Source organism: Notamacropus eugenii, chromosome 6 (genome assembly GCF_028372415.1).
Source record: "Notamacropus eugenii isolate mMacEug1 chromosome 6, mMacEug1.pri_v2, whole genome shotgun sequence".
NCBI classification, from domain to species: Eukaryota; Metazoa; Chordata; class Mammalia; order Diprotodontia; family Macropodidae; genus Notamacropus; species Notamacropus eugenii.
This window is the reverse complement of record NC_092877.1, coordinates 38401310-38426445: the sequence shown is the minus strand read 5'-3', so window position 1 is coordinate 38426445 and position 25136 is coordinate 38401310. Positions and strand designations below refer to the sequence as shown.

Genomic DNA, 25136 nt, shown 5'->3' with positions numbered 1-25136 from the left:
TAAACTTCTTGGGAATGAGGACTAATTTGGATATGCTTCTTTTCCCACCCCAAACAATAGCCCAATTCTTCCAGCGTCATGAACCCTTTACATGATCATTGTATGTTGTTGTTGAATTGATAAGATCACCAGCTGATCCCCAGAGCCATAGGACAGGCTATGGAGCTCCAACCCCTAATCATATTCAGGAAGTCCTTCTTGACCCATTAAGATTATTTCCAATTTCTTCTCCCACTTCCTCACTAACCAAGGAAAACTTCTTTCTGTAGACATGCTCACCTGGTCCCGGGTGTAGGGAGTGTCCACTCTCTGCTTATCAGCACAGGCTTCTAGGAGGATGCGCATGGCGTTCAGCTGCAGAAGCATCTCACAGGCCATAGTGTCAAAGAAAGTGATGTTGGCAAGGGCGGCTGAAGCCAATAGGAAGACTTCACCAGATGAGGCCTCTTGGCACAGTTCTGGGGGTAGAGATAGAGCTGGATTAGAAGAGGGAGACAGCATCACCCCCTGCAGCCTGACTCCCAAAAAGTCCCTCTAGTGATATGGGAGGAAGTACTTACAGGACCCCAAAACTCAAAGAGAAGTAGCACATGGCCAGAGAGTCCTGTGCCCAGGACTTGAGGGGTCCCGTCTACCCTTCTCACTGGTGTACCTCCCTCCATCTAGTTTCATTCACATGAATGACCTGCTGTCACCCACAGGTACTGAGCACCCAGATTGGCTCATGCCATAGCATATATGAGATTTCCTGGCTGAGGCAGGAGTTGCCTTTCTTCCAAGGTCTCCCTGTTGCTAGTATCTTATACCTGCTACTCTGTTTACCATGTTTTCGGACAGTGCTTTGCATACATCTTCAATATCTATGCATCCCCTGGCTCCAGATCGTCTTTTGACTGTGCTGAAATGACTCCAATTTAACCACAATGTTCTAGGGACTCCTTGGGTTTAGCTCACCTGGAAATGTGGGGTCATAATAATAAATGAGCATGCTGAAATAGAAGCAATTGAACAGGGAAGGAGCTATCCTCTGTGCCTTGGTGTCCCTAAACTCCCCAACATGGTTAGAACCTTAAAGCCTCTTCTCCTCCATGGTTTTTAACTTTTCTTCTAAGGGTCAGTCCCCACTCTCCTCCCTGCCCCACTGCACTCAGGTTCACCATGGTGGTGGGAGTATTCTGGACATTGTAGTACAGAGAAAAGAGACCTGAATTCTTTTGTTTGTTTGTTTTCAGAGGTACTTGAGGTTAAGTGACTTGCCCAGTGTCCCATATCTAGTAAGTGTCTGAGCTCAGATTTGAACTCAGGTCCTCCTGACTCCAAGACCAGTGCGCTATCCATTGCACCACCTAGCTTGCCCAAGACCTGAATTATGGTGCTAAATGGTGCTACCTAGATGACCATGAACAGGTTTTCCCCCACCCTCTGTGTGATGCAGTTTCCCCATTTGTAAAGGAAGGATTTGATTCAGATGGTTTCTAAGAGCTCTTCCAGCCCTGACATTCTCTGAGTTACCTTGACACAAGAGTACAGAGCTGAGTGAACTTTCCCTGAGTTAGTGGTCATCCTGCTCCACTGCCCAGAGAAATCAAGGGCTCAGACAATTCTATCTGGCATGAGGAGAGGGAGAGATATGCATCCATCCCCACACTCTACGACAACACTTCATAGTCGGCAAATCCATCCCCAGTCCCCTGACAACCTGGCTGCTGCCGACGCAGCAATTATTAACCCAACCATCTAAGTGCCTTTTAATTTTGGCCCTCATTTATTCTAACTATGGTCTGAGTCATCCAGCCATTTAATCTCACTGTGTGTTAAGAAGATTAAATAGAGCAATCTGATGACTCACTTATAAATGTTATAGAAGAAGTACAGAAAGAGAGAAAGTAAGAGAGAAAGAGAGAGAGAAAGAAGGAAGGAAAGAGGGAAGGAAGGAGGGAAGGAAGGAGGAAGGAAGGAAGGAAGAAAGGAAGGAAGGAAGGAAGGAAGGAAGGAAGGAAGGAAGGAAGGAAGGAAGGAAGGAAGGAAGGAAGGAAGGAAGGAAGGGAAAGAAGTTATATAACCCATCTTCTCCTGACTTTTTTTAGTTCTTCCCCTTCTACCTGATGCCCAACTCCCCCAAGAAATAGCCTGTCTCCTGGAGTAGAATTCACAGTGCTGTTCTCCCAGGGAAGTTTCTGTTAAGAAGTCAGGGCTGGACAGACCCTGGGGACTAGGGGAGGGAGACATAGGGAACGGGTGACAGAGGAAGAAGTAGACAAATAGCTCGATGTCTTGACCCAAGCATTTTTTTAACTTTGAACAAACTAGGAAGACTTCCCTTTATTCCCACCCAGGCCTGGTCTATGAGTGCCATAGCCTCCAGCAAAAGGAATCACTTATATTAATCTTAATCCTTCCCAGTTTCCTCAAGTCCATAAAATTCCAAGTCCTAGTTCAGTGACTCCCAGTTTCTGAAGGGATATCTCAAAATTCTCTAAAATTATGATATACACATATAAATTATATGTATACATATACATATATATATATTTATATACACATATTGAGATACAAACTGGACCTATAATTTTATTGATACAGAGAATTCTCAGATGAGGAAAAGTCACTTGGCACCATTGGCACCTGACAATTTAAGGTCTTAGAGAACTGACGAGACCCCAGAGAGGTTAGTGCCTTTACATAGAGTTACACAGTCAGGATGTGTCCTAAGTAGAACTGAACTGAGGTCTCCCTGACTTCCAGGCCTGCTTTCCACCTATTACATGGTCTTGTATATGTATGTATACATACACCTCATATGTCCATTTTTTTGGAGGCCAGAGGGAAGAGAGCTGGGGACAGGTGGCCTGACGAAGTAGAGATTGCCCAGAGATTCCCAAGGAAGTGGAATCCTAACCTTATATAAGACAGACATCCTAGGAAAGAGAAAGGGGAGTCCTGGATTTAGAATCAGAGGGTGTGGGGTTTGAATCCTGGATCTGGCACTTATTCATTGGTCATATCTGAGGCATTACCATTTGCTTTGTCAATGCATCCTAAAAACCATCTGAATTGAAGGGGAAACCTTCCATATGTGTTTACTTCCTCTTTAAAAGGTAAGATCCTTGAGGACAAGGCCTATCTTTCTTTGCTATTTATGTCCCTGGAGGTTAGTAGAGTGCTTCGTACATAGTACCTACTAAATACTCCATCTATACATCCAGTCATTCATTCATTCCTAGACTGACTTCACTTTTCTGGGCCTCAGTTTCCTTATATATAAAATGAGAGATTTAGATTTGATGGCCTCTAAGGTCCCTTCTAGTCCCAAACCTATGGTCTTATGGTTATTCCTAAGATGTTTCCCCTCTCAGGGTCTTGGTTTCCTCATCTGCAAAATGAGGGGTTTGGCTAGACAGCTCCAAGGTTCTTCTACTTCTAGGACCTTCGAGTCCTCTCTAGTAAAGTCGAGAAACAGGCTTTAATCATAACTTTGTCACCAACTTCCTGTATGACCTTAGTCAAGTCCCATCCCTCCTTAGCACTCAGTTTGAATAAGACAGTTTAAAGTCCCTTCTGACTCTGACAATCTATATTCTATTATTATGAAGTTGGAATCTTGACAATAAATAGGCTTTGAGACCACAACAGACAACTATCTACCAGTGGAATGACAGACTGTAAGAGATGTTTGGAATCACCAGGGCCTTCCTAGTGCCTCTTAAATAATCCTACATGGTTGGCCTTCTACACATGACTTTCCATAAGACCAGTCCTGAGGCTCGTCTGGAACCTATTCCTACTGATCCTCCCTAATGTCTACCCACAGTCACTCACTGATGAGGGCTGTCACGATCTCCTCCATGCTCTCCAGGAAGCTGCTGAGATGCTGGGTCACAGGCAGGTGTGGAGAGGTGATCTGGGCGACCACAGCAGCAGCCTCTGCTCGGGTGGCTTCTGAGTGGCTACTGTCGGTCAAGATGTCAGCCAAGCACAGAATGCCGTCCACCTGAAGATGATAGAAGATTTAGCCCCACTGCGAAACTTGGTCTTAGACTATGATACTCTCCTTACCTTCCTCTCCCTACCCCTCGCCCCCATCGGAAGCAATGTGACAAGACAGAATGTGTACCTTCAACAGAGGCATCAGCCCCACCCCAAACACGGCACTGACTTTTGAGTCAGAAGACCTGAGTTCCAGTCCTGAATCTGGACTGGAATTATTAAGGAATTTTATTACTAAGGAATTATGTAATAATAAATAATAATAATTTATTATGTATAATATTATTAAGGAATTAACTATTAAGGATGGGAATTATAAAGGCACCTTGTGCAGTCACCCTATCTTTCTGAGAGTTCCTTGGGATATGGCTTGCAACCTCATCACGTAACTGAAACTGCTAACTCCAAGGTTACCCACAATCCCATGGTCTTTATTCAATCCTTGTCCTCCTTGACCTCTCTGAAGTTTCTGACATCCCTGAATATCTCTTCTTCTTGGATATTTTCTTCTTCCTTGGATTCCACGATGATCTAATTTCCTGATTCTCCACTTATCCATCTGACTGCTCCTTCTTACGTTCCTTTGCTAGTTCATCATTCATCTGCTGCTCCCTAAGCAGCAGTCACACACACACACACACACACACACACACACACACACACACACACAGCTTTGCCCTAAACCCTCTTCTCTCTATAATCTCTATTCTCTCATTAACTTTATCCACTTTATGTGTTCAATTATCATCTGCATGTAGATCGCTTATAAATATACATAATCCCTCTCCTGGCCTTCATTATTTATACCTGTCTGCTGGACATTTCCACTTAGATATGCCCCTGGCATCAAAAAACTCAAGATTCCAAAACAGAACTTATTTTCCCCACTAACTCTGCTGTTTCCAGACTTATCTCTGTGTATTGAGGACCCAAATCTTTCAGTTACCTGGGTTCATAACTTAAAGTTTATACTTAACTTTTCTCTCTCTTTCCCCCAATCCCTCAAAGGCAAGTCTTATTAAGTCCATCTCCACAATGTTTCCTGCATCTACCTTCTTCTCTGCCCTCTTGCTAATTACTACCAATCTAGATCATCAACATCTGGACTATTGCAATAACCTCCTAGTCAGTATCCTTGCCTCCAGTCTTTCCCCCTTTCAATCCCTAATCAATCCTCCACACAGCTAATAAAACAACCTGCCTAAATCATAGGTCTGACCACGTCACCTGGGATTCAAATCTTGGCTCTGACATTTCTAAGCAAGACATGAGCTTGGTAAAAAATCCATCTTCCCTCTATATTTCCTCTACTGTGTAAAATTGGGGGTAAGGGTAGAATAAATGCCATGTAAGTTCTCTCTCAGCTATAAATCCTGAGATACTATAGGAATCAAGGGTGCCCCAACCCCTTTATCAAATGTTTTGATTCCTCTAAAAGGCAACCCTTGTGGGTAGAGAGGAAGTCAAAGCTGCAGTGGGCTCCCCACCCCGGTGTTCCTAATCCAACATGACCTTGAAGAAACCCCTCCCCTTCTCTAAGAATCAACTTCTTCCTCTAAAATGAGTAAGTTGGATTAGATCATAGGACTTAGAAAGGTATTAGATGTTACCAGGCACTAGGTATGATGGCAAGGGTGATGAATTCGGAATCAGAGGACCTGGGTTTAAAGTGCTCTCCCACTTAGTCTCTGCATGACTTTGGACAAATCACTTCACCTCTCAGGGATAGTTTTCTTCTCTGTAAAAGGAGCAAGTTGACCTCAATGGTCTCTAAGGTCACTTCCTGCTTTGATTCTATGACCCCATAATCTTAGGATGATATCTAATCCAACTTCTCACTTAGCAAACAGTGGGAGAATTAGCGGTACCTAACGTTCCCTTCCAGATCTCAATCCAATGAATTTGTGATCCGTCAATCAGTCAGTACTCAACAAACACTTACTGAGTGCCTACTATGAGACAGATACTGTGCTAAGGACTGAGAATTCAAAGAAAAGCATTTTCAAAAGTCTCTTTTCAGTAGCTCATAATCAAATCTGAAAATACAAAAGTTTCAGATCATAAAGAAGTATTGTTGGTTTTTTCCATCTATTCCCAGATTTATTTTCAATAGAGAAAAGGGAGAGAGGCCAGCTAAGGAACCCCAGCAATCACACAAGGTATAGCGGGAAGCATGGACAGAGGGGCTGCCTTCTCCCTCCAGTAAATCTGGGGTTGAAGGAAACCTTTCCCAAACTGACCTGGCTGGTCAGTTTGGTCTCCATTCCCACCTCAAAATCATCCCTTGCCCACATGAGTGTGATATTATAAGACCAATATCATTCAAGGAAAAGAGCATTGACCTTAGAGTCAGAGAATTTCTGACACTACCTGTACGATCTTGGGTGAGTCTTTACTTTACTCACATGCAAATGTGAGGGGTGCTCAGAGGATCTTTAAGTTTCCCTCTGGCTTTAAATTCTCTGCTCACAGATGTGCTGACCCTTTTCCACAGGGTCTTTTTTTTTTCCTGCTTTATTAGTTATCTTCTGCCCATTCCAATGTGGGAGCCAGGTGAACATTGATGGGGAGCTGAATGCTGGTCCCATCTGACCCTGACATTCCATGCTAGCCCCTCCCCATCTTCATTTCCTGCCACTCATCCTCAAGTGGCTCTTTAAAAGCTCCCACTCAGTAATTTATTAGAGTAGGATTTCACGTTAGCTCCATTAATGGTTCAGGATGGATATAAATTCCGTTGTTTGGTGAAGTGTTTGACAATGAGGGAATTAGAGAGACAGGCAAAGCCATCAGACCCTGGGGAGGCCAAAGGACTCTGTCTGGCATGAATCATGTGGATGGCTTCTTTGAGAAAGAATATGGATGCCCTGCTGGGTCCCTGACAGAGTATGAACACACTCTCAGCACTGATGGCTGTATCACATAGGTGGCCTCTAATTTGCTCAGGTCTCAAATAGAGGGACAAAGAGATAGTCTGTGCCCAGCAACAGGAAGCAAACGGTTGAGAGCTTTTCAAGCCTTCTCAAATGGGCCATTCTTGCTCCCTCCCGCCAAGTTCCACCTGCTCAGATTCATAGGCTTAGAGCCAGAACGGTATCTCAGAGGTCATGTAGTCCAGTTCCCTCAAATAAGGAAACTGGGGCCCAGAGAAGTCATAATAAAGTTGGAGGACAGAGATAATAGAGTTGGAAGAGACCCTAGAGGTCATCACATCCAATCCCCTGAGGAAACTAAAGCCCCAAAATGTCATAAAATGATAGATTTAGAGCTTGGAGGGGTCCTAGAAGTCTTCAGATCCAAACCTCTCATTTTACAGATGAAGAAACTGAGGTCTAGAGATTCAGGAGATAAGATTTAGAAACAACAAACGAAACAATATCCACTCAAAAGAACCTTGAATTCTAGCAGGAGAGTCAACATTCAAGGAACAATAAATTATCTGGTCTTAGTGAGGCAGAGGATGTATAAAGGGGGACTGGGAGCAAAAGGTTGATGGGAACCCAATTGGGGAAGACCTTCAATGCCAATGAAAGGACTGTGGACCTTGCTTAGTAGATGACAGGAGAAATGGAGAGATTCTAAGGCAGGGAGTGACATGGTCAGATTGCACTTTAAGAAAATTAGATGGGCAGGGGCATGAGGAATAAAATGGGAGAGCCTAGAGTCAAGAAGCAGAGGTAGTGGCTGGTGCAGTGGTCCAGGTAAGAGATAAGGATAGAAGAAGTGAAAGACTGAAAAGAAAGAGTGAAGAGAGAATTGACAAGACTTGGCAACCAAGTGAATGGAAGAGGGGAGGGGGAAAAGGAAGCAAGGAAGCATTTTATTAAGCACCTATATGTGCTAAGTAAGTCCTTTACAAATATGATCTCATTCGATCCTCAGAATAACCCTATAAGAAAGGTGCTATTATGATCCCTCATTTTACAGCTGAGGAAACTGGGGTAGACAGAAGTTAAAGGACTTGCCCAGGGTCAAACAGCTAGTAAATGTCTAAGGCTGGATCTGAATTAAGGTCTTCCTGATTCCAGGCCCAGGGCTCTAGTCACTTAGTTGGAGTGCAGATGGGAGGAGGGAGTAATGAGAAAGAGAAGAGGAAAGAGTGACAGATAACTCCAAGGTTGTGAGCCTGGGGCATTTAGGAGGAAAGTGACTATAATTCATAAAAAATAAGGAAGTTAGAGGGTCAAAGGCTACTATAGAACTGAAAGGAACCTCCATTTTGTCCAATGTCCCCATTTTAAGATGAGGAAAATTAAGGCCCAGAAAGATTAAATGATTTACCCAATGTCACATGTGTAATAAGTGCCTAAGGTAAGAGTTGAACCCAGGACATGTAATATGTTTCTTCCCAAGTCTGGATATTCTTTTGTCTAAAAATTCAGTGGTTTTTTTTTTTTTGTATTTTTTACCACACTTGCGTAAAGCTAAGATCGTGACAATATATCTGAGTCTGATTTCCCTCATTTATAAAATGAGATAGATACATATATACAGAACTATTTATAGGAACACTTTGTAACAGCCAAGAACAGGTTCACAGGGTTCCCTGCCAACTTTAAAAATTCAGACTCAGCACTATCCATTCATAGCCCAAAGTATCCACCCACTCTCCAGAGCCTGGACAGTTTCTTGAGACTTCTGTCATTGGACCCAACTTCAGACAACTGGAGCAACCTCAACCTTTTGTGTGAAAGGGCAGCAAAGGCCAGCGACTGATCTACAAGGTTCTGTCCCATTTCTAACCTCAATTCTATGTGACATCACTCAATTATAACAGTTATCTCTTCCCCATCAAAAGGATTAAGGGGTTGGTGCCTCATAATCTGGAAAATTTGTGTAAAATTTTTGACCCTCCCTTCATACCAGAGAACACGTCTGATTTTTTTTTTATTTTTCTTTTATGGGGTTCTTACAGTACCTTATTGTGAAATTTGGTTTAAATATTTGGTCATAGGCTCTATGTTGTCTTCTGGTCTTCATGTGTCATCTGTGGCTTCTGCAAAACTCCCTACAAATTCCCATTTAACTTCTTATGCCAGACTACAACATATCAGAACCGTGATGTGGAAAGTCAAGATGTACACAGAATGTTCTGCTACTATTCCAGAAGTTCTATCTACTAGCCTGGGAGAGAGAGAGCAAAATAGAATGACAGGTAGAAAGAAGAGAAAGAAAAAGGACGGATGCTAAACAATCAGTCAACAAGTAGCTATTAAGTACCAACTACATGCCAGGACCAATGCAAAGAATTAAACAATCTCTACTCTCAAGGAGTTTATAGAGGAAAAGATGAACCCGAGAAATATCAAAGATTTCTAATCCACCATTCTCATTTTCAGATAAGGACACTGAGGCCCAAGGAGGGCAATCAGTCAGTCAGCAATGAACATTTATTAAATACCTATCATGTGCCAGGCACTTGCTAAGAGACATAAGATAGTCCCTGCCTTCAAGGAACTCACATTCTATTGGGGGAGACAACATGCAAACATCCATGTTGGACAAATAACTGACCCAGAATCACAAAGAGAAGGAGGAGGAAGAGGAGGAGGGGAAAGAGAAGGAGAAAGAGAAGAAGAAGAAGAAGAAGAAGAAGAAGAAGAAGAAGAAGAAGAAGAAGAAGAAGAAGAAGAAGAGGAGGAGGAGGAGGAAGAAGAGCAGGAAAAGGAGGAGGAAGAGAAGTAGAAGAAGAAGAAAGGAGGAAGAGGAGGAAGAAGAAAAAGAAGAAAGGAGGAGAGGGAAGGGAAGGAAGTGGAACAGAAGAAGGGGGGAAGGAGTGTGTGAAGGGTTTGGGTGAGCCAAGAAATGTTCCACACAGCCCCTGATGACACAGTGTGACATGAGAAACAGCCCCCACTGACTGCCCTTGCCTGGCTCTGGCCCCATCTTGGAGAGGCAGGCATTAGCAGTGTGCCATCAGCAGGCTCCCCCTCCTCAGCAATAAATTTAAAGATGACAGGAAGATAATCTACTAAAAAGCCCTTCCATGTGCCTAAAGAAATTGCTGCTCAAAGCACTTACAAGATTAGCTCTTTCCGTGAGAGGGGACCTGGACCACTGCCCTGCCTTTGGCTGCTTGGAGAGGGGTGGGGAGACAGGGTATGAGCAAGCTTGATTGTTACCCTTACTGAGCAGCAAAAGCAAAGAGGTCATGTAGATAATAGGCACAAAAAAAGCTCTGTGGGCACAGAGAACCACTCTCTGTAGACCAGAGACGGCCACATACATCTATGAGGAAGACAAAGATATGTCATAAACCCTTTGTCAGATTTACCAACAATAACCTCCCATTGATCATTGAAAAAAGCATCAAGCTTTGGCTTTTATGTAAATATCTAAGGAGTCCAGAGCCCTACTTACAAAACCTAATCCTATTTAATGAAAGCCAGTCTGGCCTCTCCAGCTTGTTGGGTGACTTCTGCCTGTGTGAGTGGGTTGGGGGCACAGAGAAGGGAGGACTGCTATGTAATTACAGTGGTCTCATTATCACTGGTGACTAGATGCCGCCACAGGGAGAGGACCACTTAAAGAAATGGGCTTTTCATGTGCCTCATTGTCTGACAGAGTGGAGCATCACAGGTCTCCAGGTAAAATGACTGAGATCAGCTTGGCATCTGGAAGAGACCAACACCCACTCCAAACTCATGTATATTATGTATGTGTCTTGTTATTGAGGAAAAGAGCCTCCTTGTATAGGTAAATGTGAATATTGATGTTTACCATAGTATAGGATGGAGAACAATGGGTGGAAAGGGTTCTAGGTCAGGGGATGGGGTGGTCGTGGGGAGCAGGGGAGGCAGATAGAACTGTATGACCAGCAAAAAAATAACGGATAGATCTGACACAGAATGTTAGGATTCTCTTCACTAAAAATGGGAAGATAGGAAAAATTCTTGAACAGATTAAGATTTTAAAAAGACAGAGTCATTAGAAAGAAGCAAGAGTTCATGAAGTACACGTCATGTTGAATCCATTATACAGTCAGAGAGAATTCCATAGACCATTTGATAAAAATCTCCTAATGTATCCTCGGACATAAAGTGAGAAAGAACATAAGTTTGCCTATTCCCTACTCTTTAAGTTTTCTCCATTAATCAAATGGCCATATCCAAAGATCATTAATTAATGGACCAATGCCAGCCTAGAAAGTTAGACTATCCCAGCTAAGTTCAAGGAATTTTATCACTGGGTTAGACTGTGACTTCCTTAAGAACGGAGACTGGTTTGTTTGGTTTTTTTTGTCTTTCTGTGTATTCTAGCTTTTGGCACAGTGCCTAGCATATAGTAGGTGGTTAATAAATGCTTTGCCTTGTTTACCTTAACTTGCTGGCTTCACCTGGTTGAGAAGCAAATGAGTTTTTCAGCTGTAATATTTTTTATAAAGATCATCTACTGAAGCACAGAGCAAGGCTCTTAATCTCTTTGTATCATGAACCCCTGAGTGTAAATCTGACCTCAGATACTTATTAGCTGTGTTACCCTAGGCAAGTCACTTAACCCTGTTCGCCTCAGTTTCCTCATTTGTAAAATGAGCTGGAGAAGGAAATGGCAAAACACTCTAGTATCTTTGCTAAGAAAACCCTAAATGGGGTCACAAAGAGTTGGACAGGATTGAAACAACTAAACAAAAAGTCAAAAACCCCTTTGGCAATCTGGAGCACCCTTCTCAGAATACTGTTTTTCAATATATAAAATGCATAGGATTACAAAGGAAATTAATTATATTGAAAAACAACTGTCAAAATGTATATTTTTTAAAGCCAATTTCATGTCCCCCAGGTTAAGAACCCCTGTTATAGAGGGATTACAATCTTCATCCATGAAGGGAATACCCAAATGAAATTACAGATCCTGAAAATATTGAAGAAGTCATTCCAGAAAGAGGTCTATAGTACTTCAGGGCTATCAGAGACTCAATCTTGACCCACATTTTTTTAAACAAGTTTTTTTTTCAACTCTTTTATTTTTATTTTTTACATCACCATAGTATTCCCTGGAATCCCTTCATCTTCCCTTTCAATAGAGCTATTGCATATAACAAATAGTATTAAAAAGAAAGAAAAAGGAAGGAAGGAAGGAAGGAAGGAAGGAAGGAAGGAAGGAAGGAAGGAAGGAAGGAAGGAAGGAAGGAAGGAAGGAAGAAAGGAAGGAAGGAAGGAAAAGTCAGCATATCTGATCAATACATTGAAAAAATCTGAAAATATATGTAATATACAATGCTTGTGGAACTCCCTTGTCTACCAAGGGATGGGGCTGGGATGTCTTCTCATGTCTCTTCTTTTAGGCCCAGCTTGTTCTACATAATTTTGCAGCATTCGTGCTAATTTGTTATTCTTTCCATTTACATTTTTGAACAATTGTGAATGTTTTTTTCTAGATCAAGATTTTTATGAGCAGGAGAAAAGAAGTGTCTTTGATGTCCTAACCTAGGTCTTCTTGACCCCGAGTCTTGCATCTTCCTCACCATGCTATAGTGCCTTGGAGGCTTGAGTCTTGGAAGATACCCATAGGTGTGGAAGGAAGAAGAGGAACCACTACTCTTGTTGAGTTGTTTCAGTCATGTCCAACTCTTCATGACCCCATTTGGGGTTTTCTTGGCAAAGACACTGGAGTGGTTTGCCATTTCCTTCTCCAGCTCATTTTGCAGATAAGGTTACTGAGGCAAAAGTTAGCTAGGGTCACCCAGCTACTAAGTGGCTGAGGACAGATTTGAACTCAGAAAGATGAGTCTTCCTGTCTCCAGGCCTGGCACCACCTGAATGACAAAGGCAGAATCCAAAAGGATTTTGACAGTCTGGAGCATTGCGCCAAATCTAATAAGGCAAAATCCAGCAGGAACTTATGCCTAAGTCTTGTATCCAGGCACAAAAACTCAATTTCATATGTGTAAAATGAGGGTAACCTGATTACACAGAAGTTGTTCAGAAAAAAAGATTGGGGGGGGCTTAGTGAACAACAAGCCCAAAATGAGTCATCAGTGTAATGGAGAAGCCAATGAGAGCTACCAGGCTGCATTAGAAGGGGAATAGCTGGCAAGAGTAAGGAGGTGAGCATCCCACCCTCATTGGAATGCACTTGGAGCCCTGTGTTGTTATAAACAAGACAGCTTCAATAGAACATCGCTAAGCTGGAGGGCAGCCAGGATGGTCAAGGACCTTGAGTCCACATCACATGAGGATCAGGTGAAGGACCTGGGGCTGTGTAGACTAGAGGAGACTTGGGGGGCACATGACAGCTGCCTTCAGATGCTGGAAGGGCTTCTGGAAGAGGAAATGGGACTTGGGAACACGGAGCATTGGGAGGAAGTCACAAAAAGGAAAATTCCAACCTGATATCAGGAAAACCTTCCCAAAATTAGAGCTACCCAAAGTTCAGTGAATGGCCCTCCCAAGGGGAGCGTTGCTCCTCTGCGGATGTCTCTGAGTAGAAGCCGGATAACCATTTGTTGGGTATCTTATGGGGGAGAGCAGCCATGAAGTCTCTCTTAAATCTCAAATTCTGCTATCCTGTGACACTCATCAAACTTCAGGTGTTTTAGCTGTTCCCAGAGCCTGAAATATTCTCTTCAGTCCCCAATCCTTCATTTTCCTCATATGATAGTTTTCTGTGAAAAAGTTGTATCTCCTCCAGAGAGAATGTAAACACTTTAAGTGTAAGGACCTTATCATTTTTGTCTTTGAATCCCCAGCACCTAACATTGAGCTTGGTACGTAGTAAGTGCTTAATAAATGTTTGTTGAATTGAATTGGGATCCTAAATATTCTATAAGGTTTTGCTCCAAGGCCACCACCTCCAGGACGTCTTTTCTAATCAACCCCTCTCTCCACATGCATCAGTAATATCTTCTCCCCTCAGCACTAGACCATCATACATGTCATGAACTTCTCGTGTGTGCTTAGCATGCAGCATTCCGTATTATAATTTTGGAGAATCTTCACAACCGCCCTTGGTTGCAAGTGTCCCCCCTTCCCAAATCACCTTTAAGATATACTACGTATACTTTCACAGTGTGTGTACCTCTTGTCTTCCCCAGTTAGAAGGTAAGTTTCTACATTCTCGCTTGAGACTTTGAGTCCCCAGCACTTGGCATAGCACCTTGACATACGACAGGTGTTTGACAAATGTTCATTGATTGCTTCAGCATCATCTCCGCTGTAAGTTTTATAGCAATTTGTCATTTACAAATCCTTTTCTTTAGTTCCTATGCCCATTTTACAGATCAGAGGATTATAGGAATTGGAACTTAAAAGATATCTCAGAGATTATCTTCTCCAATAACCAATTTGCCCATACTCACACAGCTAGTTAAAATTTGAACCCAGAACTACTAGTTCTTCTGATGCCAGGTTCAGTGCTCTCTGTCCACTCATATTCACCCATCACATCAGAACCACTTTCTAGACAGTGAGTGTACTGACAAGAGCCTTTAGGAAACCTGGGTTTGAATACTGGTTGCCATCTCTTTGAGATCATGGAGAATTCATTTCTGTTTTGGTTGATCTCAGTCTCTCCCTCTGTAAAATGGGGAAGGAGGTTCTCAGACTCTGTTCTCTGAGGTTCTTCCCATCTGAGTTTTCATTATACCTCTGGTTTGCTGTAGGTAGTTGTTCTTGGAGTTTACTAAATGCCCCACTGGAGGTCACTGTTGCATCACACACAGGGGCACCCCGTAAAAAACTTCATTTTGTCTTCTGTCCACAGGTTAGACTGCATCCAGGCAAAGGACCCAGAGCCACAACCAGGGTGGGGTAATGGGGATTTTGTTCCAGGATGCTGAATTTTAAGGGGTGCTAACAGCATCTGTACTCTTCAATCTACACTCTACGGTCTAGTCAGGCTTTATTGCCTTTCCTCACCCAAGACACTCCCATCTCCTGTCTCCATGCTTTTGCTAAATAATTCCCCCATGCCTGGAATGCACTCCCTCCCCATATTTGCCTTTCGAAGTCCGTAGTTTCTTTTAAAGCTCACCTCAGTCACGTTTCCTGACCTTCACACCCCAAATGGTAGAGGCTTATTCCACAACCACCACCTCTAAAAATATCCTAGTTTATTTAAGGAGACAGAATGACCTGGTGGGAAGGGCTGGCCTTGAAGCCAAAAAGACTTAGGTTCATGTCTTGATTCTGACACATACTGGCTGTGTACTCCTGAACAAGTCACTTAATCTTTCATTGTTTTAGAATAGAAGTACCAAACCCTCAGTCCCCTGGCTTCAAGTGAGCATCAAAACTCCTAAATATAGAACCAGATCAAAATGTAATTAGGAAATATCTAACAAAGTAAATAAAAATTCAATATGACAGACAATGTTAATTTGGGATTTCCTAAGTCAACGTACAGCATCAAGGACCCGTTTCTATTTGAGTTTGAAACTACTGATCTAAGATAAGGGTATACGCATGGACCCTTCAGCTTGTCTGACAAAGCATATGGACCCCTTCTCAAATAATGCTCCTAAATGAATAAGACACTTAATATTTCAAAGATAACCAATTATATTGAAATTAGAAATGTAATTTTTGCTCCAAGTTCACTGATCCTCCTGAAATCTATCAATGGACTCTTTAAGGGACTGTGGACTCCAGGATTATCCAAGACTATAAATTGCAGATAAGATCACCACTCTTATCTTAAAAGGTATCTACAACTTAAAATATCTGCATTGGAACTGGGAATTTCCTCATCAGGACATTCCCTATATCAATAAAATTTCAGGCTCCCTGCCTATTCTCTATATATTACACATACTTGTGCAGCAAAATGGGCATTCATTGCAAGTATCCTAATACAATTATTTACTGTTGACTCCCCTAATAGAATGTAAGCCACTTATGGGCAGGAATTGTTTCATATTTGTCTTTGTATCCCCTGTGCCTAGCTGTGTGTGTGTGTGTGTGTGTGTGTGTGTGTGTGTGTGTGTGTGTGTGTGTGTGTGTGTGTGATGTATAGTAGGTGCTTAATAAATCCTTGCTGATTGATGGGCATCTCCTCCCTCTTCAACTTAATTTATATTAAAAGGTTAATTTCAGAGTTCATTTATTTTTTTGTGCTGCTTGGCCCAAACACCAAAACTGCTAGCTACTACTCTGCTTCCTTCATGCTTATGTGAAAAGGACTAAAAAAGAGTGAGAAACTAAGAAAATGGAAAAGCTTTCCCCCAAACCCATACCCTGGGGGCTTTATTCAAGCTCCCAATAAATCCCTATACCGTGCACCACCAGGGAATAGCAGAGCATGTGTGAATTCCCTTTCCCTTCTTTTCAAAATATCTTTCATTTTTGAACCCCTCTTCCACTAGGAAGGTCCCAAAGGGAGGAGGAAAGGTTGCCAGAATAAAACTGCCTTCAACTCAGAGCCAAGAAGCAAGCAAGAACCTAACATGGGAGAATCTCCCACAAGGGGGAACCACGGAGCTCCTAATTTTACAGACAATCTCGATTTTGCAGAACAAGAAATTCTCACAGCATCCTTTGGGGTGGGAAGATTGGGACCATTCTTTGTATTTTAAAGAGAAAGAAACAAGATCGGAGTGGGGAAAACTTTGCCCAAGATCACACAGTGAATCAAGAACCAGACAACAAGGTCCCAATTCACAGCCTAGGGCTTTTTCTATTATAATCCCAATTAAACCTGTAAAATAAGTATGTTGAACTAGATTATTTCTAAGATTCTTTTCTGTTCTGACATTCTACATTCCACATCCTAAAGTTCCCCTCTAGTTCGAACATTCTGTGTTCCATGTCCTGGAGGCCTTCCCAGGTCTGACAACCAATTTTCTATGTCCTAAAGGCCCTCCCAGGTCCGACAATCAGAGTTCTGCATCCTAAAGTCCCTCCAACTCTGACATTCTCTTCTCTAAGATTTTCCCCAGCTCTGACGTTCTATAATACCAAGACTTAACAGCATCTCTAAGGGTACTACTAAGTGTAATAGTATGATGACTAACCCCCCACAAAAGACTTTCTCCCACAGACTCATTTCCTGCCTAAGGCACTTTCCAAATGCCCATAACTCCTATAAGGTCCTTGAAAACAGATGGATGGTTCCTCAAGAGATTCCCTGAACAACACCTATATAGAAGCAGGGGGTGTTATGACTGTGCTGGGGGAGCAAACTCTAGAGATCAGAGATTTCTAAAGAGCTGGGTGGACTTTGCCTCAGTTTCCTCATTTGTAAAATGAGCTGGAAAAGGAAATGGCAAATCACTCCAGTAACTTTGCCAATAAAACCCCAAATGGGGTCATGGAGAGTTGGATACAATTGAAATAACAGCATGCTAGCTCCCTTCCGCTTCAGGAAAGTGGCTTTATCTCCCCGGAGAGTCATCCTGCCTCCTGCACGCCCAGCCCTCCTCCTTGGGTAGCAGTGAGGATTCACTGTGAGAGATAAAAAGGTGGATGTGAAATCACTTCTCCATCCGCCCAATAAATGAAAGCTAGTGTTTTGGCTGGCTTAGAGAATGGGCTGGACCCACCCTGGCTGCCTACCTCGTCCTCCAGCCCAAGGGGCCCTGGGTGACTCAAGAACTCCAAATGCCTCTCCCGTCTCTGAACAATCATCCCCCTCCCCCTCCCCTGCAGCCCCAAGGCCCTCCCTCCCCTGTTCTCTCCTTCCTCCATGCTTGTGCACATCTGCACCATGTCACTGCAAATCTGTCCTGGGGATGCTGATCTGAAAAGGGGCAGCTTCTGGGAAATCAGCCAAGTCCTTCATCCCCCAGTCTCTACCTCCAGTCCCCATCATCCTCCATCCCGTCCATTCCTCCCAACTCCCTACTGTAGCAGCCCATTTCTCCCCTCCCCCTCCAATCCTCCCTTTGCTCTTATTTTTTAATTTTTCCATCAATTTTCATTAAACTTTTGCCGTGGCTCACTGGCTGGAAAAAAAAAAAGGAAAGAGAAAGCAATAGCAGTCTTTCCCCCTTGCTCTCTGTCCCCCTCCCCATCTAGTCTGCAGGAACAGATGTACAGAAATGTGAGCTGGAAGGAGCCTGGCCATTATGGCTGAAATATCTTACTACCCTCTTCCTGCCTTCCACCTTGGACATGACTTAGGGTTAAGATTCTGGCTCCCAGCCAAGTCTCTACTGAGTTCAGTAGAGACAGTTCTGTAGAGACCCAACCCTTCCCTGGCCTCTTATAGAGTCTTAGGGAGTTATAAATTGGATGCCTTCATTTTACAGATGAAACTAAGGCCCTGAAAAGAAAAGAGCTTCTCCCGGAGAGCCTGATAGTCGTCTCCCTGACTTCTAGGCCAGTGTTCTATCTAAAACCCCCAGAGCAGCAAACAGAATTGCCCAACCAATCTGGCTGCCAATCTGTCTGGTCTGTCCCAGGCTTGACTCAAATGGGGAAAAGGGAACTGGGGGTGGGGTATGGGTGTAAGAGGTAAAGGCTAAGGAACTCCTGGTCTCTTTGGACTACCCCAGAGTACTACAGTCTCCTTAGGGCAGGAATTCCTTCCCTGTCCCTTCATCTTCCACATCCACATCTTCTCTGCTCTGCCTTAGTGTGACCAAGATTTTTTTTTGGGGGGGGGGGGGGTGTCTTGGGCTCTCCTGCCTACCACTCACAAAAAGTAAGCATTGGAAAAAGGACATCTTGTCCAACCCCTTCATCTTCCAGATGAAGAAACTGAGGCCCCACAAAGGAGGAACAGAACCCAGACCAGAAGGGTGAAAAGAGCGCAGTGCACCTGGAGTGAAGACCCCTGAGTTCAGACCTAGATTCTGATCAGCCCTTCCCAGCTTTCTGCCTTTGGACATGTCCCTCCACCTCCATGAGTCCCAGTATCTATTTTGTTCAGTGGAGATAAAAGCCTTTGAACCACCCACCTCCCTCCCTCCCAGACTTCATAGGAGAATCATCTAAGATAATAATACAGGTCTGAAAGCCCTAAAGCCTAGATAAATGTCAGTGATTATTGTCACCTAAGAGGAAAAGCTTTGCCTGTGCATGCAATGAGACATGCGCTGTCTCCCCCATTATGACATGAGATCCTTAAGAAGGATTGTCTAGCCTTTTCTCTTTGTACCACCAAATGCTTAGAACAGTACTTTGCACATAGTAGGAGTTTAATAACTGCCTTTTCATTCATTCATATCCCACAAACTCACAGAATATGAGATCTAGAAAGAATTCAGGTCATTTCCAATGGTGTCAAACTCAGATAGAAACCAGTGCCCATGAAACCTTACATAGGGATCTTGACTGGCCACATATTGACTTAGAAAACCACAAAACAGCATTATCTATGTTGCATTGCATTTTTGTTTGTGTTATTATTGTTATGTTGTCTTATTTTATTGAATTTTCATGTTGTTTATATTGTATTTTACTTATATATGTTGTTATATTTCTTATACTGTTAAACATTTCTCAACCATATTTTCATCTAGTTCAGGCTGTACTATAGAGTGCAGTGGGCTGCATGAAGAATAGAAGTCACATGTCTGACACTCTTTTTTTATAGGTGAGTAAACTGAGTTCCAGAAGGTGGAAGTAACTTGCCTAAACATTAAACATCAAGTTAGTGTCTGATCCAAGACCAGAACCCAGGTCTCCTACTTGCCAGACCATGGACTCCTTCCTTTACAGCCCTCTTTTCTCATTTCCCCCTCTCTCTCCTTCTTACCTATAAAACCCTCTTCATCCCTCTTTTCTCCTCTCCACTACCTCCTCAAAACTCTTCAGGGTCGGTCCTCAGTGAAGTGTTCATGAGATGAAAGCTATTGATACTATGGTGTGAATGCCAGATAGGCTCCGTATTGCTCAGAGTGGGTCTTTGTGTTCCCCAAAGAGAAGTTCATTAACCCAAAGAGCCTTCAATTGCTGGAATGTGTGAGGAGAGATTTTTTCCAACCAAGAGGTGATGTGGGGAGTGAATAGATTTTCCCCACCACAAAGACTCTTTTCCTGTGTTCATACAAAGATCCAGTCTTTCAAGGTCTAAGACACAAGGCATCCATATGGACCTATAGCCTGCAGCACTATCCTTCCCAACATGTCTCTTTCTGATCTACTCAAACCAGAGCCACCCTTGGGGATATGGGGAAGGGATGAAAGGGTGTGTGTGAAGTGGGATGGCTCTGAGGCTACTGGAAACTTGCAGTGGTGAATCTCACACCTCGGATTTCCCCTTTGCTGACCCCTAGTGGTGGATAGATGAACCTTTTAGGTGTGGCAACAGATGTCATTTGCCAAATCCAGTGCATTTTTCACTACCAGTTAATTAAGAGACATTTTATGGAGAAGCCCAGGTCAAAAAATCCAACTGGGGAGTCTGGAACTTCCCATTATCTAATTGTGCCATGAACTCCAGCTCTCAAAATCTGCAAAGGCACCTTTGGGTACCACTTCTCCTCTTTATCCTTCATTCTTGCCTCATAATCTCACTAGTCACTCACCTCCTCGACCCTCCCTATTAAACACTGGCAACTGCAGGCTGTTTCCCGGTCACTGATGGGGTGCGATGCACAGTGGTCAGCCAGATCCTAAGCCAACTGTTAGAAGGAAGTCTTCCTCCTTTCTCTGTCCAGGTTTAAATGAGCCAAGAAGGGGATGAAAAGGAGGAAGACAAGTCGGGATTAGAGGCCCACAGGGAGGGTTTTTTCAGACGGTCTCATAGCAGACATCACTGTCACCCTTCCAAAGATGGAGGGTTAGATGGGGTCTCCCATCTTCATCCTGGGCTATCACCCCTTTCCCCCTCATGCCAGGCCACTTTCTGGGACCAAGATGAGAGTAAGTTCCAGCTCTCTCTAAGATGGGAAACTTGAGAAGATGAAATGAGGGTGGAGGGAGAAAGAGTGGGACGTGTGTGAGAGATGACTAACTGTCTTCCGATAAATGTTCTCTAAGATGGGAAATAACTATCATCGTTAAGATGATGATAATTAAAGTACTGTGTTAATACTAAGAGTCATTTTATGGCATTAACATTTACATAGACATTTAGGTTTACAAAGCATTTTAAATAGGCTAAAATTATGATCCTCATAACCACCCTGTAAAGTAGGTGCAATTATTATCTCTATTTTTACAAATGAGGAAACTGAGACACAGAGAAGTCAAGTGATTTGTCCAGGGTCACACAGTAAGTATTTGAGAGAAGATTTTAACCCACATCTTCCTCGGTCCAAGTTTTTCACTCTATGCAAGCCCCAACTTAACTATTAACTGATACTAGGAAAGAAGGAAAATGTTGGAAAGGGAGGTGGAATGGAGGAAGGGAAGGGAAATAAGCCATGGTTGTGTGACTTCTCCAAAGCAACAGCAAAGCAAAGACAGTCAGGTATGGTGGTAGGTAGAGGCTAGACCTAGATGCAGAAAGATCTGAGTTGAGTTCAAATCTTGCCTCAGACACTTACTAGCTATAAGTCTCTGGGCAAGTCACATAATCTTGCTCAACCTCAATTTGCCCATCGGAAAATGAGGAGAACACCTACTTCATAGGATTGTGTAGACAGATCAAATGGAAAGCACTTTGCCAACCTTGAAGTACTATACAAATGTAGTCCTGTCTCACTCTTCACGATCCCATTTGGAGTTTTCTTGGCAAAGATACTGGAGTGGTTGGCCATTTCCTTCTCCAGCTCATTTGACAGATGAGGAAACTGAGGCAAACAGGGTTAAGTGACTTGCCCAGAGTCACATAGGTTTGAAGCCAGATTTGAACCCACAAAGATAAATCTTTCTGACTCCAGGCTCTGTGCTCTATCCACTGCACCATCTAGTTGCCCAATTGTTTTATCATTATCATTAATAATAATCATCCCAGAGGTAGGGCATTAAAAGAAGCAGGAGCAACACTGAAGTGCCCAAAGTGGGCCTGGAGGAGACAAAATATGAAGTGCTGAATTTGGAAACTGAGGACCTTGGACTCTGAACTTGCTACTATGGAAACCTGGGCAGGTTGCCACCTCCCTGTTTCCTTCTAAGTCTGAAGGAGCTATATGGAGTGATTTTGAAGGTCCCTTCCAGCATTAAATCTGTGACCCTCTGCTGGTCCAGCAGGCTCCAGATGGGAACTGGCTAAGGATGAAAGCACAGGAATAGGCGATGTGTGTGAGTGTATGGCATGAGGGGGCGGGGGATGACAGCCCAAGATGGAGAGATGACTCAATTCCTTTGGGCCAAGAAGATGAAAAGCAATTGACCTTTCTGAATTCCCTTCATCTCTCTCAGTTTCCCTATCTGTACAATAAGGGTGCTGGTATAGTCACCCTATGAGGATTCTTCAAGCCCTAGATGTCCCAGTCTATTATCCTGTGATTTTCTCAGCAGCACCTTGAAAGCTGTGTGCATTCATTAGCCCTCCTTCTACCTGGTAGGGTACGCTTTGGGTAGCTGGGCAGAACATCTGGCAGAGCGAAGCTACACTAATGTGTTCTGGCTCTTGGACACCATCTGGGAGGTAGATGGAGAAACAGCTCCCTCCCCTCTGCAATAGCACAGACTTTTAGCTTTATTTTTTTCTCTCTTTTTCCTAGCAAAAGCAGCCCCTGGTACTCTCTGAATTCTCCAAAGGCAGCCAGTTCCTTACAGAGTGTCACAGAGAGTCAGAGGACTTAGTTTTGAGGAGATCATGTAGTCCAAGCCATAACAACCAGGAAAGCATCCCCAAAAAGCAATCATCTAGCTTCTGTTGGAACATATCCAGTGATGAGAGCCCACTTCCTCCAGAGGCAGTTGGGATGACTTTGCAGACAGCTCTGATGAGAAGAAAGCTTTTCCTGACCAAGAACCTGCATTGGCATCTCTGTGGCTCTTACTCCCTCTGGGACCAAGAGGAATGTTTCTAATCAGTCTCCTGTCAAATACTCATCATCATCATTTGATTCTAGAGCCTATCTGGCCACCTTCTTACAGCTCTGGCCTGTTCCCCACCTGATGAAGGCTACTCTAGAGCACATCAACTTAGCAATCCACTCCCTCACTCCCTGCACTTTATTTCTATCGACTATCTTGGCAAACAGGCTTCCTGGAGGATGAGGAGGAGATGATGGCTCAAAGTATAATGTGATTGTTCACAGCATCACAGTACAGCAGACCTGGAAGGACTCTTGGAAATAATCTTGTCTAAGGGTCATTAACTGAGAGTCCATGCGTAGATTTCAAAGGGTCAAACGAACTTGGATGGGAAAAAATAATTACATCATCATTTTGTCATAACTGGATTCCTTTGCAAATCTGGCTTGTATTTTATGCATTTAAAAACATCACTCAGAGAAGGTATCCATTAGCTTTACCAGACTGCCAAGGGATCTGTCATACACACACACATACACACACACACACACACACATACACACATACATACACACACACACACACACACACACACACACACACACACACACACACACACATACAGAATGAAGACTCCCTGGTCTACTGATGAGATTCTAGCCAGCCCACTCTTTATATGAAAGAGGAAAATGGTGCCCAGACAGGACCAGCTAGATGATTTAGTGGATAGAGAGGGACCTGGAGTCAGGAAAAACTTCCTATTTATGTGACCCTGGGCAAGTCACTTAACCTCTGTTTGCCTCAATTGGCTAACTTGTAAAATGAAGATAATAAAAACACCTACCTCCCAGGGTTATTTGTAAGGCTTAAATAATATAATAATAATAAAGCACTTAGCATAGTGCCCGACCCAATAAGCACTATATCATTGTCAGCTATTATTATAGGGAAAGGGGCTCAGCACATTGCCTGCCACATAGTAAACATTTAATAAATACTGGTTGATCAGTTGACTGACTTACCCAAGGTTTCAGATCTAGCAAGTGGCACAAATGGTAGAATCTTGGTTAATGGATCGTAGGACTTAGAGCTGTTCATGATCACATTGATGATCAAAGGCCTCAAGACGATGGCAGGTTTAGGAGCATCTGATTAGCCTGGGAATGAAGGGTGTGTAGCCCAGTAAAGAGAAGCCTCAAGGTGGGAAGTTTTAAGGATCTTCAAGTGAAGGAAAAGACCATCCTGGAGACAGTGAATCAGGTTTTGGCCCCCAGAAGGAGGCCAGAACTGCGCAAGAGCCCCAAAAAGGTCAATTTGGGCTCTGGGCAAGGAAAACCTCTAACAATCAGAGCCATCTCAAAGTGGAACTGGCCTCCTCTAGGTGTGGCATACTCTACCTTACCGGATGTCTCCAAGCTGTTGGGGAGGATGGACTAGGGATTCATCTAGTCCATTCAGAGGATATCAGTGAGATAAGATGTCTATGGTCCTGTCCAACTCTCTTCATCTTAGAGACCATAGAGTTAGAGGTGGAAGGGACCTTGTAGGCCATCTGAGTCAAACCCTTAATTTTACAGATGAAAAAACTGAGGCCAGGGAAGATGAAGGGACTTGCCCAAAGTCATATGGATAATCTGATGCCTCCACCTCCCAATGCAGCTTCTCTGAAGCTAGATCCCCTGAACACACAATTTGACTTAATTCAATTTGGTGTACAAGGCAAGGGAAGTCATCTACACCCATAAAGTAGCCTTCTCAGCCTTGTCCTGCCCTGATGGGGATCGCAAGTGGGGTGAAAGGATGGAGAGGATCCTAATAGCTTCCTGAGCCAGGGCCAGGCTCCCTCTAATTAACCAAAGTAACAGTATCCGTAGGTAATGAACATGAGTGAGAGGGAACCAATTCTTTAAATATTAATTTCATTGCCTATTAAAGACTCAGAGGGTCCAATTAGTGAGAAGTAGAGGATGGTGAAGTGCTTTGTCACTGGTATGAGAGCACACTGCCTGCCTCCAGCTGGCAAGAAGGCAGAGAGTGGGTGGGCACAGGCACCAAACACTCCAGAATTGCACAGGGGGAAATGCCTTGATTCAAGGTCCAAAATAAAGAAGGAAAAGTTGGGACTCAGGAACACTGATCTTGGTATCCTGCCTTTTGTTAGCACTCATATGGCTCCTTTGGGGCAGCTAGGTGGATAGAGCACTGGTCCTGGAGTCAAGAAGACCTAAGTTCAAATCTGACCTTAGACATTTGCTAGCTGTGTGACCCTGGGCTAGTCACTTAGCCCTCTTAGCCTCAGTTTCCCTACCTGTAAAATAAGCTGGAGAAGGACATGGCATTCCAGTATCTTTGCCAAGAAAACCCCAAATGGGGTCATGAAGAGTTGGACATGACTGA

The 25136-nt window shown here is 43.4% G+C and overlaps 1 protein-coding gene across 3 annotated transcripts in view; it reads right to left on the bottom strand.

The window, feature by feature from the left end:
* The window catches only part of INSC (INSC spindle orientation adaptor protein), a 161413-nt gene that overhangs the window by 28402 nt on the left and 107875 nt on the right, over positions 1-25136 (bottom strand). For all 3 annotated transcript variants that reach the window (XM_072619554.1, XM_072619553.1, XM_072619555.1), the window contains 2 exons: positions 3820-3991; positions 280-458 (listed from right to left, as the gene is read on the bottom strand). In XM_072619554.1, coding sequence (XP_072475655.1) covers positions 280-458; positions 3820-3991 — 351 coding nt within the window. The remainder of the gene's footprint in view (positions 1-279; positions 459-3819; positions 3992-25136) is intronic.